Source organism: Bemisia tabaci, chromosome 2, assembly GCF_918797505.1.
Source record: "Bemisia tabaci chromosome 2, PGI_BMITA_v3".
In the NCBI taxonomy this organism is placed as follows: domain Eukaryota; kingdom Metazoa; phylum Arthropoda; class Insecta; order Hemiptera; family Aleyrodidae; genus Bemisia; species Bemisia tabaci.
Genome location: NC_092794.1, coordinates 54,441,368 through 54,456,443, shown reverse-complemented (window position 1 = coordinate 54,456,443; position 15,076 = coordinate 54,441,368). Strand labels below are relative to the sequence as shown.

The following is a 15,076-nucleotide window of genomic DNA, read 5'->3' as shown; positions in this document are numbered from 1 at the left end:
TAAAAAGACTAAATCACTGTTTCCATCAAATTATGAACTCTGCGAAGCAAATACCGAGTGTTATCCAGAGAAAGACAGCATCACAGCTACAGAAACGGGTGGCAAAGTTTCTCTGCAAGAGCTTCTCAATCACACAACCAGGAGAATTTTAGAGATAAAAGGCATTGAAGAAAAAGTCAGTGGTTTCTCTAACTTGATTTCAATTCCAAAGTGGGGTTTTGACCGAGCATCCAGTCAATCGATCGATTTATCAACAAAAATTCGTCAGGACCACTAACAATGTAAATGAGGGTAATGTGCTCCTTGGAACTCTGGTGCTACATAAATCACACTATTAGTTTAGATGTCCTTTACTTTATTAGTCAGGAAAAGTCTCTGGCTGTTCCATCTGCAGAAATAAATCATTAGAAGGTTTGTTCGTTTATGATTGTTCCAAGTGGATGACTCCATCAGCACAGGCTCACCATTCCTGATATGTAGATGACTACGTGTTTCATCAGTGTTATTTTAAAGTTTCAGTTCATTGTTGTGTTGTTTCATCAAGTAAAGTATTCATTCTTTATTTGTTTAATCATTTTATTCCACCGATGAATTTCATTAAATTCGAATTAAATATTTCTATCTGTATTGCATTAAAATTTATGGGTAAAACTCCTGATTGAAGATGTAAATTTAAACATTTCGGGGAGCATAAAGAACTGGACGAACACCTGTGTGTACCTACTCAAGGCCTGGAAGCCGATTGCAAATTGCCTGAAATTGCTCTTGATCTGGGACTACAGACAATGTTGGGTATGCGTGCAGCGATGCTGAGTGCGCGTACATGATATGTTGCATGAGCAAAAGAAGTAAGTGTGTACATTTTGAAGAACGTATGGTCCTAAATGGTCCCTTACAGATAGGATAAAAGTACAGTTGAAGGATCAGAACTTAGAGAGCAAGTTAAGTAAGGGTTGGAGAATAAAAGGAAGTGGCAGGTCCAGAGAGACTAACTTTTCATAAAATTGATTGACTATTTATCAAGACTTATTTTTTTAACTTTTGAGGATTTGAGTTACTTGAAGCTCAGCTGAAGGTTACAGTCCGTTGTACAGCGGTAGACACCTAGGCTTCTGTTTAAAAGTTCCACTATTTTCAAAGACTGCTCCAAGACCACAGATCCATGGATCATTTGATTTATTTTGAAACCTCCACAAACGTTTTTTCAAGTCCGAAAATACCTCCTGTTAGAAAAAAGTCGGAAAAATAGAGGAAAGATTAGCAACAATTTTATTTAGAAAGAGATTGCTCTCTCTGCTTCCAGAATTAAATGAAGAAAAAATTAAATTTAAACCATGTTGACTCAAAACAAATTTAGAACTAAACTTAAATCAGAAATTACCGCATTCAAGCCAAAGTATCACAAGCACCAATTGAGCGCAAATCTCCACGAGCATAATGTAAAAAGGGAAGAATTTATCAAGGCTGTTAGAAACACAGTAGAGATTTTGAATACATGTTCAAAATCACTCTTATTATCTAGTTCAGATAAAAATTGAAGAGATAAGGCAAGTATACATTTGGGCGCTTGTAGCAACTTATTTTGAGACTTTATGACACTTTCGATAACCATTTTAGTATCTTCAGCAAATTTAAATGAAATGTAGATGTTTTACGGGAAGTAGAAGATTTTATTTTAGATAGCTGGATGATATTCTTTGATTAGAAATGTCTCAAAGGACAAAAAGTCATTCTATATTCCAATTTGTCAACAATGACGCTTGAGATTTTGTGGCCCAAAGGTGTCAAAATAGTTCCTGTAGATCAGAGAGGAAGATCTGTGAGAAAAATCTGTGGACATTTTTGATAACTAATCATTACTCTTGTTTAGGTCAGCATCTGAACTGGATGTGAGGCAAGAACAGATAAACTTCTAAATTTTTAAACGGCCCTCTGATCTCATTTGGCCAATCTCTTTGATTAAACTTTAATGAAACTTAAAAACCAGAAGTGAACTATGAAAGAGTGTACTTCCATCTTTTTTCTCCTAAAGAGCGACGCCAAAAACGACCGTTTTTAGGCACAATTTGGGTCGGCAGGGATTTTTCTGAAACCGGGCCCAAACGATACCTTATGATACCCCAAAACTCTGGTAAAAATTTTAGCTTGAGTATACACATGGTTTTTGAGAAAATGGGGGGCAAAGTTGCCAAATCGCCATCATTCTGGACAGCATTTTTACAGCAAAAAGACTGGAAAAATGGACGAAAAAGTTACACCTCTGATGGGTTTTGGCTGTAAATGTTCTTATTGGGCCCCTGTGCATATAGCAGTGTTCAGTTCCAAAAATTTTGGTCGTACAATGGTCCAAAATGGAGAGAAATCGTGGATAACTCAGGATTCTTTGTCAAATTTCTAAAAATGGAAGTAAAATTGCCGGTTTCCTGCAGTTTTCATGGCTATCAATGTTTTTATCGGTCCTCAATGCATTGAATTGTGTTCAGCTTCAGAGAGAAGAGCAAAAGAATTTATATACCTTACACTTACAAAGACATAGGGTATATTCTGCATAATGGAAAGCCTACATTCAAGGTCTTTACATTTGTTGAAAAAGAGGGAACTTAACAATTGAGCATGGGTAGACTTACACTAAAAGTATTGTTGTAAGCAATATTTTTCACTTCTTTTTTGTCGGTGCTTAAATCAAACAATTCCCACTCAGGCCTGTAGTAGTAGCTTTTCAGGGACCGAGACCATGGCAGCGGCAGATTGTTGATTGTTCTATTCAGAATGTCCTTAACAAAGAAAGTTTCAAAAAGAAAAAATTAACGATGAGATGTGAACTTTGTAGGTACAAGCAATTCAATTTTAAGAAGAATGTCAAGAGCACACAAAAGCCCATTATCTAAACTCAAAATCAAATAGAAATTGGCATTCTAATTTCAGACAAATGACTAAGAAGCTACATTATTATGGCACTTAAGGAGACTGGAGAGGACTGAGTAACTATTGCGGTTATGCATGAGAATACAGATTATTCCGCACTTTAGAATTCATCGGTTGATTCTTTTTTATGGAAATATGCAGAGTTGCTCTTCCTTTGAACCCTGTGTCAGAAATGGTTCAAAATTGAGATGGTACCACTGTTTTTATGTTTTTTTGAGGTTTCATAGCTTTCAGCGATTACCAAGCGGGATGTTCTACAGAATGGAAATGGCTAGAAATTGGGGGGGAGGATAAAAATTAAAAATAATATGCAGGATAATTAGACACTGACACAATTAAGTTTCTTTAAAAAGACTTTTGGTGAAGCTTGGAATAGAAACGTTCATACCTGAAAAGAAAGAGAGAGATAGAAATCTTGATCAATTGGAAATGGGGCTTTATAGTTGAGGTTGTGTATTAATTTAAATTTGTTCGTGCGTATTGCCCTCATCGGGTAATTCATTGTAACTTCGTGTAATGAATGGCTGGCAAAAATGTCTTTATTTTCTTGCATCTCTGAGGAAGAGAATAAACAGGGAGTAGGTATCACTTGACGAGAAAGTAAAAGATACAAAAGCAGTGGAGCTCTTTTACAAATAACAACAACAAATTAGTAGAATGGATTATTAAGTCCTTATCAAGGTATTTTTGGGATCTCTGAATTGGCTGAAACAAAATGACACAATAACACATCCAAGTCTTCAATTTATTAAACTCTCTAGAAATAGCAAAACCCCTGACATTTCCAGGTTTTCCCTCACTGTTCAAAATTCCTTGACTGGTAACCCTGCCTGTGGTGTGATACATTTTCTCAGAAAATTTTGAAGATACAACATGTTGCCTTTAGCTTTAATTCATACCATGTCCAGAGGGAAATGGTCTAAAAACTAGAAATTTTCCAGTTGTTTGTAAAACCTTATATAAATAAGTTACACCTCTAGATTTTTATATACAGGGTGGACCAGACCTACCGTACCAGGCCTTTTTTTCGGTTAATTTGGGTCGCACGAAGTCCAGGATCGTGGGGACAAATAGGGAATCGACCCCAAGGAATCCGAAATTCATGGTCCCAGAGCCCCCCTGGCGTCCCTTGGGGGGTAAAAGGGGGGTCTGTACTTCAAAAGTCAGGGTAAATGTCAAAATTTTGAAATTATTTCATCGGAATCAGAACGTACGGAAATTTTTAACCTGAATCGACACCAAGAAATCCAAAATCGGACCATCCGGGTCCAAAATACCGACCCCCAAAGGTGGGGGACAGAGCCCCCTTTCAAAAAAAATTAAGTTCGTTAAATTGACGTGAAGAGTCGGAAAAAATGTGTATGTATAGGTAATCGACCCCAAGGAATCCAAATTTGAGAATCCCATTGTCCTCAGACACTTTTCTGATGGGGCACAGGGGGTCTCTGAACTTTTTAATTTAACCGGTGTGGAGGTTACCCCTGTGCCCCATCAGAAAAGTGTCTGAGGACATTGGGACCCTCAAATTTGGATTCCTTGGGGTCGATTACCTATGAATACACATTTTTTCCGACTCTCCACGTCAATTTGACGAACTTGATTTTTTTTGAAAGGGGGCTCTGTCCCCCACCTTTAGGGGTCGGTATTTTGGACCCGGATGGTCCGATTTTGGATTTCTTGGTGCCGATTCAGGTTAAAAATTTCCGTACGTTCTGATTTTGATGAAATAATTTCAAAATTTTGACATTTACCTTGACTTTTGAAGTACGGACCCCCCTTTCACTCCCCAAGGGACGCCAGGGGGGCTCTGGGACCATGAAATTCAGATTCCTTGGGGTCGATTCCCTATTCATCCCCACGATCCTGGACTTCGTGTGACCCAAATTAACCGAAAAAAAGGCCTGGTACGGTCGGTCTGGGCCACTCTGTATAAGACATTGTCTGTGTGGTGCCATTGAACTTTTCCTCTACCAGAAAAAATCAGACATCAAATTTTTCTCCATGTAGGCCGCATCACTCACAGGATTAGAATGATACTTAATATGTCCACTGCCAAGCCGGTCATGGAGACCATTTTAGGTGCATTTTCTTTCTCCCACATTTCTCTCTCTCTCTCTCCTTCCGATCTCTCTCCTACGTGAATGAAAATACCCATTTTCAACCGGACGACAGACAAAAAACAATCAAGAAAGGTATAAGCGGCATCAGGTGAGTTGCAGGATTGAAAAAACTGGCCGCCATGCAGCCCAACCTCATGAGGGCAACCTGCATCCTCACAGACCAGCTTTGCAAGCCCTGAGAGTAATGTAGGAAGTTTATTCTATTAAAGCTGTAAGACTTATAGAGTCGGCCTTGTTAATCATAAGAGCAAACTGTGATAATGAATAAACATTTACATTGATTAAATGGAAGAATTCACAACTTTATCATGTAATATAAAAAACCCTGAGTCACACTCCCGAAATCTGAATAGAGCAGGCTCATTCAGGGACTACCACCTGTTGATAGCAGCAAAAATAATGGTGATCATCCCAGTAGAATGGTAGAACAAACTGACAAAAAATAAAAATTTATGGGTCAGAGAGCTTATAGTGGTGATCAAATGACTTACCTCCTTTAAAATATGACATGAGAGAAAGATGATTCGGATACTCGGATTTCAATTTGGATCTGGAAACACCAAACCATTCTAGGATGAAAGGTGCAAGGTGCAAATGACTAACCAAGAAGTCTGTTTGCTTGCCGTTCGTTCTATGGTGTTCAGTAAACCCATCTGGGATTTTGATTATAAGTGGTACAGAGATTCCTGGGGATGATTACAGTAAAAAAATTAAATACACTGGTCACCAAATTTGAAGGAACAAACAATTTTGGAGCTTTCACTTTCTTTGAGTTGTAGAGTAGAAAGAAAACATGATAAGTGGCATTATTGTTTTAAAGCCACTTTAACAAGCCTCAGTGACAAACTGACTAGATTTATATAGATAAGGAAAAAAAAGCACTTATAGAATTAGGATAAGCTGAGCAGTTCTACAAATTGCCATCCGGTTAGCGTTCCCTAAATAATTCTTACCAAGGATTACAATAGGCCTAAATGATGATCCCGGAAAAGTATGGCCAATCATAATGGTATCAGAATACTTCCCTAAAAGTTTTTGTAAAAGTGAGTATCAAATGGTGAAAATAATGAGCTCAGGAAAAATAGGCTACCCCCAATCTTAAAAAAAAAGTTCATGATGCTTGAAATTTTAATTGAAGAGAAGGAAAATTTGGCACAACATTGATGATAATAAAATAATAATAAAAATCACACGAAAGCAACAATTTTATCATATGTTAAATATTTTCTACTGCACACTGACAAGGTGCAAGTTCTAACATTTGAGGTAGGTTCAACAGACTTCTTTCATTGCAAGGATTGTCTCTTGTGACAAGTTTTACCCAAGGGAGTTTCATAATAACCAAAACTGGATCAATATTGTACATTTGTTCAACATAAGAATTAAACTCAATCATTAGAGAAATTAAAAAGTGACTAAGGAATTCTTGAAAGCAAAGGCGTTACCTGAATCATATAAATTTGTTCTTCCAGCAGGGAATGGAGGTCCATTATCAGATGTATAGATAATAACGGTATTATCTAGGAGAGCCGCTGACTCAAGTTCCTGCAAGACTAATCCAACACCTGGTAAAAAGTAAAAGAAAAAAATTTCAAATAAACTTTTTTTTTTGAATAAAAAATAGAATAACAGAAAACAAGTATCCTCCAAAGTAAATTACAGTGTAGCCTTTGACAGATTTTGGATGAAAGTCAATGAGTAATTATAAAAAGTACATCCAAACCATGAATGTCAGGAAACATTACTTAAATTTTAATATTTCATCCTTTCCTTTTGACAAAATCATTCTATAAGTGATAAATGAAAATTCAATGAGAAAAAATTCACAGCATCAACACGAAAAAGGATCATGGTATGCTGATAAGAAGTTGACATGTTCTAACCATTCTCACTCCTGTTCTGATCTTATCGTTACTTTGCTAAGGAAGAATCCCAGGGTCTGAGATGTAGCCTTAGCAGTGCTATGATCAAATGAAACTGGATAGGACAATTTTTTCGTTTAAACAACATTCTATGTGACAGGGTTAGGAGAATGTGCCTTACTAGAAACTAAACTCGTATCGTCCAGGAAAAAGAAAAAGAAAAAGAAAAAAGATTAAGGTCTAAAATATCAAAAGCCAGTGTTCCATGCTACACACTTTTAAATACTCTCAAGAGTAAATATTAGGTTAAAGTTTCAAGCCACAGTTCGCATTACTATGATCTTGAAGGCACTTGAATTGAATTGTTTTTAAGACTGACAAAAATGCTGACCGTCTTCAACAACAATTTCCTACTTTTTGTCCTCTAACTTTGTCACAGCCTTCATTAAGCCTGCAATTGCTTGTTGTGACGTAGAAATGTGCATTTTCCTGCCCTACACTACTTTTTTTACTTTCTCGATGGATTTGCCCAGAATAAAATTACCTTGGTCTAAGCGTGAAATTGTTGTGTATTGATATGCAATTTCTTGTCTAGCAGCTGGTGTGTCCTGGACATAATACGGCACTTGTACTAAATTTGGATCATAAAACTTGGGCTTCCAGTCTGGGATAACTCCGTTACTACCTTGACCATCACCGAATCTCTCACAGAAGATACCATACTGTGGATGAGTGTGGCCACATCTGTGTGGATCATGAAAGGCTACGTAGAGAAAAAATGGCCTGGAAAAATAAGTTCAATGGTTACTACAAGGAGGTGGATGGAAAATGTGAGATTGGCTTTCGTAATTTCGGAGATTTAAAGAGTATTCACCAAAAAGGATGGGAATTCCTTGATATTCTTGAGCGATCCCACACATAATCATCCAGGGACCAATACTCTATCAACTCCAATCTTTTTTATTCTACATTTTCACCTATCTATATTTATCTAGGTATGTAATAGAAATAAAAAAACAATTATTCCAAATTTTTTTGGACCTCCCCATCATACGAGGCAGGGGTTAAGTTCTCAGCTGAATATTGACAAAATCCACCGTTACGGAAACAAATGTATCTCGGATATTATTCGACTTACAGATCTGATACAAAACTGATATGATTCTTTGTTACATGCTCTATTGTTTTCCTGAGCATTAAAATTTTGGTATCTTCAAGGGAAAAGTACCTATTTTAGAGCTAAATCACAAAGGTGAGTCACGAAATGGTAAAAATCCTTCATGATGAAAAATATAGGGCATAAAAAAAAGTACATATTACATAACTTTTGCATCAGATTTTTAAGTCACATAGAATCCAAGATCAGTTTCTGTGAATGTCAATTTTGTCAAAATTCAGCTAAAAACTCAACCCCCACTATGCTGTGATGCCATGAAGGCCAAAAGAATTAGGAAAAAGATTTTGCGATTCTAGTAGATAGATTAACAAACAGCAAAAATATAACAAATTTGGGGTTGGTTCGGCGACGGTGCCTGGATGTTTTCGCAGGAAATGAACCTTTTGCCGTTTATGCACACTATAAAAATTTCAATTACTTTTTCTTATACTACCAAATTTATTCTTGGATTGATTCGTTGATGTTTAAGATAACTTTTGAGCAGATGAAATTCATACCTGAGGCATTCCTTCAGGAATCAAAGGGAGCTGATTCTGCTAGGGACATGGAGAGGAGCTACCATCAAAGAATGCCTAGGGGACATTCAACAAGGCAGTAGAGTGATTGACAGGGCAACATGCCCAGACTACTGTTTCCAAAAGGCTGTTGGTTCTGGTCATAGTAAAGTGGCTCTTACTTTGGCACTTCTTGGCACAAAACCAGGATTCCACTTCCAAAACGATACTCCATCATCTTTGTGGCCTTTCCCTGCTGTCACTGCTGTGTTTGTTCTCGCTATTCAGCAAGACAAGTTTCCTTCATCAGTGACGATAAAACACAAACCTGATATGATACAAAAGCATTGAGGTAAGCAGAGTAAGTAATTACTGTGACGAGTTGTGATGTAAAAATCCGCGAACCAACTCTTTGATGAGTGTGATATTTCTACCAACTTGCAGAATTGAGTGATTCTCTTCAGTTTCTTCATAATCAAAACGATACACCGACTTTGGTCCAACATGTTTCTTGCCAATAATTCCTGTTGACAATAATTGAATAAATGTTAGTTCATCGCACAAACATGCATTACTGACAAGTATTAAATACATCGTTGTGATACCTGCAGCTGAGATGCTATTACAGAAAAAGAAATTCTACACACAAAAATTCAAAATTAACATTTTCCATTGTAATGATTTCATAGGTACATGAAATAATCTAGGAACCATAATGTCACGTTTACGCATCTTGCAGAACCTTTGTGGTATTATCTGGGGTCCATAGGGCGCCTTGCAAACACTAAAAAGATTGCAAATAATGGAATAATATTCTTATAATGATTCTTAGTGGTTAGATAGAAAGATGCACTATCTATTTCTGCTGCAACTGTTTCCGCAACCTATTTCTGAACTACGGGTATCCCTGCGATATCGCTATTTTCCAGTGCTTTCCACAAATTCCTCAGCAGTACTGCCCAAAACCAGGGGACCAATCTAAAAACGATTGCAAATGATCGACTAACAATGAAAGAGACACTGTCCATCACTACTGCAGTGAACTAGTGGGGGTCTAAACCCCTGTTAATCCCTATTTGCTGGTGATATTCATTAATTTTAGAATTGCAAAATCAGCATCCGAAAGCAGCCACTCGAAAGTCTAGAAGCAAGTTACAGACGAACAGTGTTCGAAACTTACCGTTGAGTTTCAGGAGCCATGTGGCTCATCCAGCTCAATTTTTAGGGGCCATTGAAGATTTTTTAGGGGCAAAATTGACTTTTTGCCTATATTTCACGGCGCATGGAGTGAAAATCAGAATCCGGTGCTGTGCGTCGAAATTTTAAAAAAATGGCCTAACAGAAAATGTAGGATTTTCTTTTTGAGGGGGGGGGGGCAATTTTTGGGGGCCACGTTTGCGCAGAGCCTTCATTTTTAGACATACTGGCGCCTGTGAGTTTCGAACGCTGCTGACGAAATGCAAGGAGAAAAAATGGTTTGAAATGATTGAACACACACATGAGACAGATTGATAACAGTTAGTGAGATTATTTTTTCCCTTGGGTTAAGTGGTCTCACATCTCTCTTGGGACAGACCTGACAGCCAACATTTACGAAAAAGATGTCTGCAGACACAGAAAATTTGAAAGTGCATGATATAGGGATGTGCCAATTGTGCTATTTAGTCTATTTTAGGCATTTCTGATGTGTTCATTTTAACATTCTTGCAATTTTGCTGACAATAATTCAAATAGGTTGGCTATATTTTTGACCTACTTCCACGGTTCTTTGATGCCTATCTTTACATGCCAATAGGATAATTCCATTATACAATAGAAAAAAGTTAATCTTACCTGTTCGAACATGATGTTTGGATAAATAGTGGGGAAGACTTTTTATTTTGTCAAATGAATTGAAATGGTGAACTCCATTATGAAGTCCGTACATGCCATTTTCATGATTTATTCTTCCTGTCAAAAGTGCAGATCGACTGATCACACAACAAAACAGGAAAAAACTGATAAATGACTGAAACAATACACAAGTGCTCAACTGAGAAGGGTGTTAGAACAACCAACAGATTCTTTTAAGTTACTGCAGCCTTAACATGAGATAACATACCAATTGAAGCAAGTTTAACAGTAACACACCAAGTCGTAATGGGGAAAAATGAATTAGGAGTAGTTTCAAATTCAACCAGTAGTAAATTTTCTCCTGTCAAAAATACGAGTTGAGAAAAAATATTTTAAACTTGAAAACAGTCATTAAACTTTGACCTTGTCATTGGGTCTTGTGGAGGAATAAAACCTCTTATATCTTTGTCTTGGCTCAAATTTGATGCATTTTGGTCCATTTCTGCTAAACTTGATCCAACAAATATTCTTCACGGCCAACTGATAAGAGTTTCACGATACTTCTAAAAAAAGGTCTGAACTGAAACAATTCAGATCTTAAATTTAAGTACACACTTTAGGATGATGCATCACGTGACTATCTAGGAAGTTGCAGAGAGTTGGTCCACTTGATGAATTTTGTCCTTTCGATTCCTAGTCTGTTTAGTATTTAACAGATAAGGGTCAGCTGGGCTTGACACAACTTTTCCTCACCTGTATTTTCTGATTTTTTCTTCATATTAACTGGTTGTCCTTTTCCAATTGTTTTCTAGGTTTTGTTTATTGACAACCTTTCTTCCTATTAAAATTCAAGTGAAAATTCTTATTGAGTCATATTATTTTCGAAAGTGAGTTGCTGAATTTTGTTAGAGGCTCGAGATAGAGGCTCCTGGAACTTCTTCAACTTTCCACATTTACAAAAGAAAAAAAGTAAGGATAAATAGAAATGGTTCAGCTCTTGTGCAATTTTGAGATGACCTAGTGTTCGTTAAATTGCTGTTGTTAATTCAATGGCAAGAAAAAGAATGAGGTCAACCCACCTTGGTGAGCAACTGCTGACTGATGCAAATGCCTTGGTGAATGTAACACTCTGACTGGCAAAGGTGTCCAAATTAGGTGTGCTGATTGCACTATTGTTGTAAACTCTCATTTCAAAACCAGCATCATCAGCTGAAACTCACATTTAAAAGACAGTTATTGGCGACAGCAAAATGATGTTCTAAAATTTGAAAATAAGAAACACTTCTCATCACAATTCTGCAAACTAAAAATTGGTAAATGGGCCTGTTGCAAACTTTTGCTAGAGCAAAAATAAGAGTTGTTTCTTATAGATAATGCCTCAAAAATCACGATGAGCGCATCGGCAAAGTCTGAAATGCACTCATAACTTCACAATCTGCGTAAGAAATTTGCGATTTTTTGAGCTTCCCGCTTCGAAAACGATACTACGGCACAGGTGAACATTTTGTTAAAGGAGTCGTTCCATCGTCGGCAATACTCATCATGGCCGACGACAATCCGCCAAAATACCTGTGATGGGACGAGATAACACCTGAACAGGATTAGACCAGATAACAATCGGCATGTTTACGCATTTTCCTCGCCCGCCTTGATTGACCTTGAACTCTCCTCGAATTACGCGAGGAACTGCGCAAGCGTCGGCCATGATGAATATTGCCGACGATGGAGCGACTCTTCTAACAAAATAATCACCTGTGCCGTAGTATCGTTTTTGAAGCGGGAAGCTCAAAAAAACGCAAATTTCTTACGCAGATTGTGAAGTTATGATTGCATTTCAGACTTTGCCGATGCGCTCATCGTGATTTTTGAGGCATTATCTATAGGAAACAACTCTTATTTTTGCTCTAGCAAAAGTTTGCAACAGGCCCATTTTTAACTCTGATGGTAAAACTAGAGAGATTTTGATAGTGAGACGAGTTAGATATTGATGTGACTAACGGATATCAGCGGTAAAACAACTAAACTTCAGATCATGATTACAGTATTGGGAAATTTCCCCTAATACATCCTTCTTTTAACAGAATGCTGCTCGATTTTTTTAAATGGAATTTTCAGAGCTTGTTGTTGACCTTTGGAGAAATACACTGAGACAAGAGATTTATAATGGTGCCAACTAAGATACTTGATTCAGTACTTTCATCGATAAATAATTTAGTAATGTTTTAGTGGTGGCGTTTCTCAATGTTCTGCAAGGATTTCATTTTTTCAAGAGAATATCACTTGATATTATTATCATCTAAGGGGCAGGAAGATGGAAAGAGAAAATGCTTTGGCAATCAGTTCAAAATAATATATTGACATGTACTTATTTCACTGTGACAAGGTTTGGGTAAGAGAATAAATTGGACTGAATTTAGAAGAAAAAAGCCCAGTTAAATATTTGGAAATATGGGTTATAATTTACAGCTCAACGAGAGCATTACATTCTCATGTCAAAAAATCAAAGCCCACAGGTGATCTGTAGTATAAAAAGGTTAATTTTCTCACAGTAAGTGTTATCCAGGAAAAAACCTTTAAACCTTTTTTTACTTCATTATAACTGAAGGTGACACAGTTCCTCTCTAAGAAAGTCAGTTAAAGTATTCACTGATGATAAAACAAAAAGGTGTTAAGCAGAAAAGCTAGAAGTATGATACAGCACTATTTAAACCTGATATAAAAAATGAATTCAAAGATGACTTACCTACGATAAGTAAAACGTTTCTTATCTGACTACATTTAGAATTTATACTAATCATTGAGAATAGCAAAAGAAATAAGAGGTGAACGACGCTTGGCATACTGTTGCAGGGCTGTTGTTGAGGTCTGAGCTCAATTTTTTAGTTGCTTACCTACTTAAAACAGCAGACCTCTGAAAACAAAGCAAAAATAAGATACAAACAAATTGAGAAAGGTACAGGCAATTTTTGAATAAATTAATATTTTGCATTATTCATTGAGGACTCATTACTCAACCAAAAGTAATCTGTGGATTATCATTTATCAAAATTCACCCCTGAATTGAGTTGATCAAAACAAGATTCAATAGGATTTTCTGGGATCAGAGAATTATCAGAAGTAAGAGGAGATTTAAAAAGCTATTCTTTCTGTATTGCCTTATTGTCAGCAGTTAGTTCAGTCATGATAAGGCGAATTCTTCTGGTAAGCTTGATTATGGCAACTAGTAGTGAGAACTTCTTCAGTCTCAACTTGAGCTGCTATCACATCACAAACCAGTGGTCCGCCTGTGTAGCCCGTGTGCATGCGTACACCATCACCATCAGACTGTACAGTCAGGACTGCTTGTGTGACAGTGGTCCTGAGAGGCGACTCAACTCCAACTTAGGGGGCTCCTTATCAGCCAAATCTAATCTAAGACAGAAAGAAGTACAGGATACAGGTTTGAGCCCCCTCCAGAGGTCCTGACATATATACTTCACAGAATCATTTCATTTGAAAATGACACTGGAAAACTAAATAGAGTTGAAGTGAGTGTCTCAGATAGGGGTTGATGAATTTGGGGGGCGAGAACCGAACCTACACCTAACGCCACAGCAGAGATATACGTGATGCTTCAGACCAATCGGCCATCGCTGAGGGCAGCAATGGAACGGTGAGTCTTGTGTCCATAGGGTAACTACTTGGTCACCGCCCAATCTTCTGCGCATAATGGCAGCAGTTGGGGAGCATTCTGCAAATACACTCACTTTAATAACATGATTGAAAAAAACCTGTATCCTACTTCCAAAATCTGATTAGAGCCGGCTCATCTGCGGACTATAACCTAACTATAGCCGCAAAAATCATGGAAATCGGCCCAGTCGAACACTCAAACGAACTATGACAAAAAATAAAAGTTTACATTGTTTAAATGGGAGAAATCGCAACTTTACTCCATAACATACAAAAACCTGGGCCATATTTCCAAAATCTGAATAAAGTTGGCTCATTTAGAGAGGCCTGTCGATAGCCGCAAAAATAATGAAAATCGGCCCTGTGGAACGCTGGGGCTGAGCGCTACCAGAAATGAAAATTTAGGAGGCTGGAGAGCTTATACATAGTATGGATTTCATAGATCATTTCTGGTTCAAAAATTCCTACCTCCAAAATCAATGATACCTAAGTACTAACTCATCACTCCAAATTGGTAAAAGAAAATAAAATAATTACATACTTACATGGTTCACAACATGTTCACAAGCACATGCACATGCACCGGCTTTTCCAGAGAGAATTTCCTTCATATTTTTTAGGTTAGTTCGCATTCCCACTTCGCAGTCTTGATTCGATTTCTGATTGGCCAATATTTCCCGCTTTTCTAGCAGAGCCGGCGGAGGTGAAAAAGCGGTTTTTTCAAAATAATCATAATTAGAATTAATGCGTCTTTCTCTTGAGTCACCTTTCTTCATAAAAAATGACAGAAATCAAAACGACATTCTGTCTCAAAAAAATATGAACCCATTTTTTATAATCTATGTGAAATTCACAGAAACTCATACGGCGTTTTGTTGGTTAGTTTTCCGCAAATATGATAACAAATTAGAGAATTTTAGATAACATTGTATGTATGTAATATATATCTGCTTCTAGTCCAATTTAATTGACAATGAAGTTCTTAACTCTTAA

At 37.2% G+C, this 15,076-nt stretch overlaps 1 protein-coding gene across 2 annotated transcripts; it reads right to left on the bottom strand.

Moving 5' to 3' along the window:
- Positions 1-13: 13 nt before the first annotated feature.
- Sgsh (N-sulfoglucosamine sulfohydrolase) lies at positions 14-14,728 on the bottom strand. Of its 2 annotated transcripts, none has more exons than XM_019049824.2 (11): positions 14,629-14,728; positions 13,155-13,322; positions 11,491-11,620; positions 10,412-10,586; positions 8,952-9,102; positions 7,452-7,690; positions 6,491-6,610; positions 5,537-5,731; positions 3,314-3,480; positions 2,628-2,774; positions 14-1,223 (listed from the first exon to the last, which is right to left on the bottom strand). In XM_019049824.2, the coding sequence occupies exons 4-11, from the start codon at positions 10,503-10,505 to the stop codon at positions 1,077-1,079; spliced, it is 1,260 nt and encodes a 419-aa protein (XP_018905369.2). In that variant the 5' UTR covers positions 10,506-10,586; positions 11,491-11,620; positions 13,155-13,322; positions 14,629-14,728; the 3' UTR covers positions 14-1,076. The 2 variants fall into 2 exon arrangements, with proteins under 2 accessions (XP_018905369.2, XP_018905368.2); XM_019049823.2 differs by having other exon boundaries at positions 10,412-10,548.
- Positions 14,729-15,076: the final 348 nt, after the last annotated feature.

What these genes read in the sequence shown, in the direction of transcription:
- Sgsh (XM_019049823.2), bottom strand. Translation starts at nt 13,251, where the DNA reads ATGCCAAGCGTCGTTCACCTCTTATTTCTTTTGCTATTCTCAATGATT. An exon ending in AACAAATTTATATGATTCAG is followed by an intron (nt 5,732 to 6,490) that starts GTAACGCCTTTG and finishes AATCATCCCCAG; the next exon opens with GAATCTCTGTACCACTTATA. An exon ending in ATCTCTCTCTTTCTTTTCAG is followed by an intron (nt 2,775 to 3,313) that starts GTATGAACGTTT and finishes TTCTTTGTTAAG; the next exon opens with GACATTCTGAATAGAACAAT.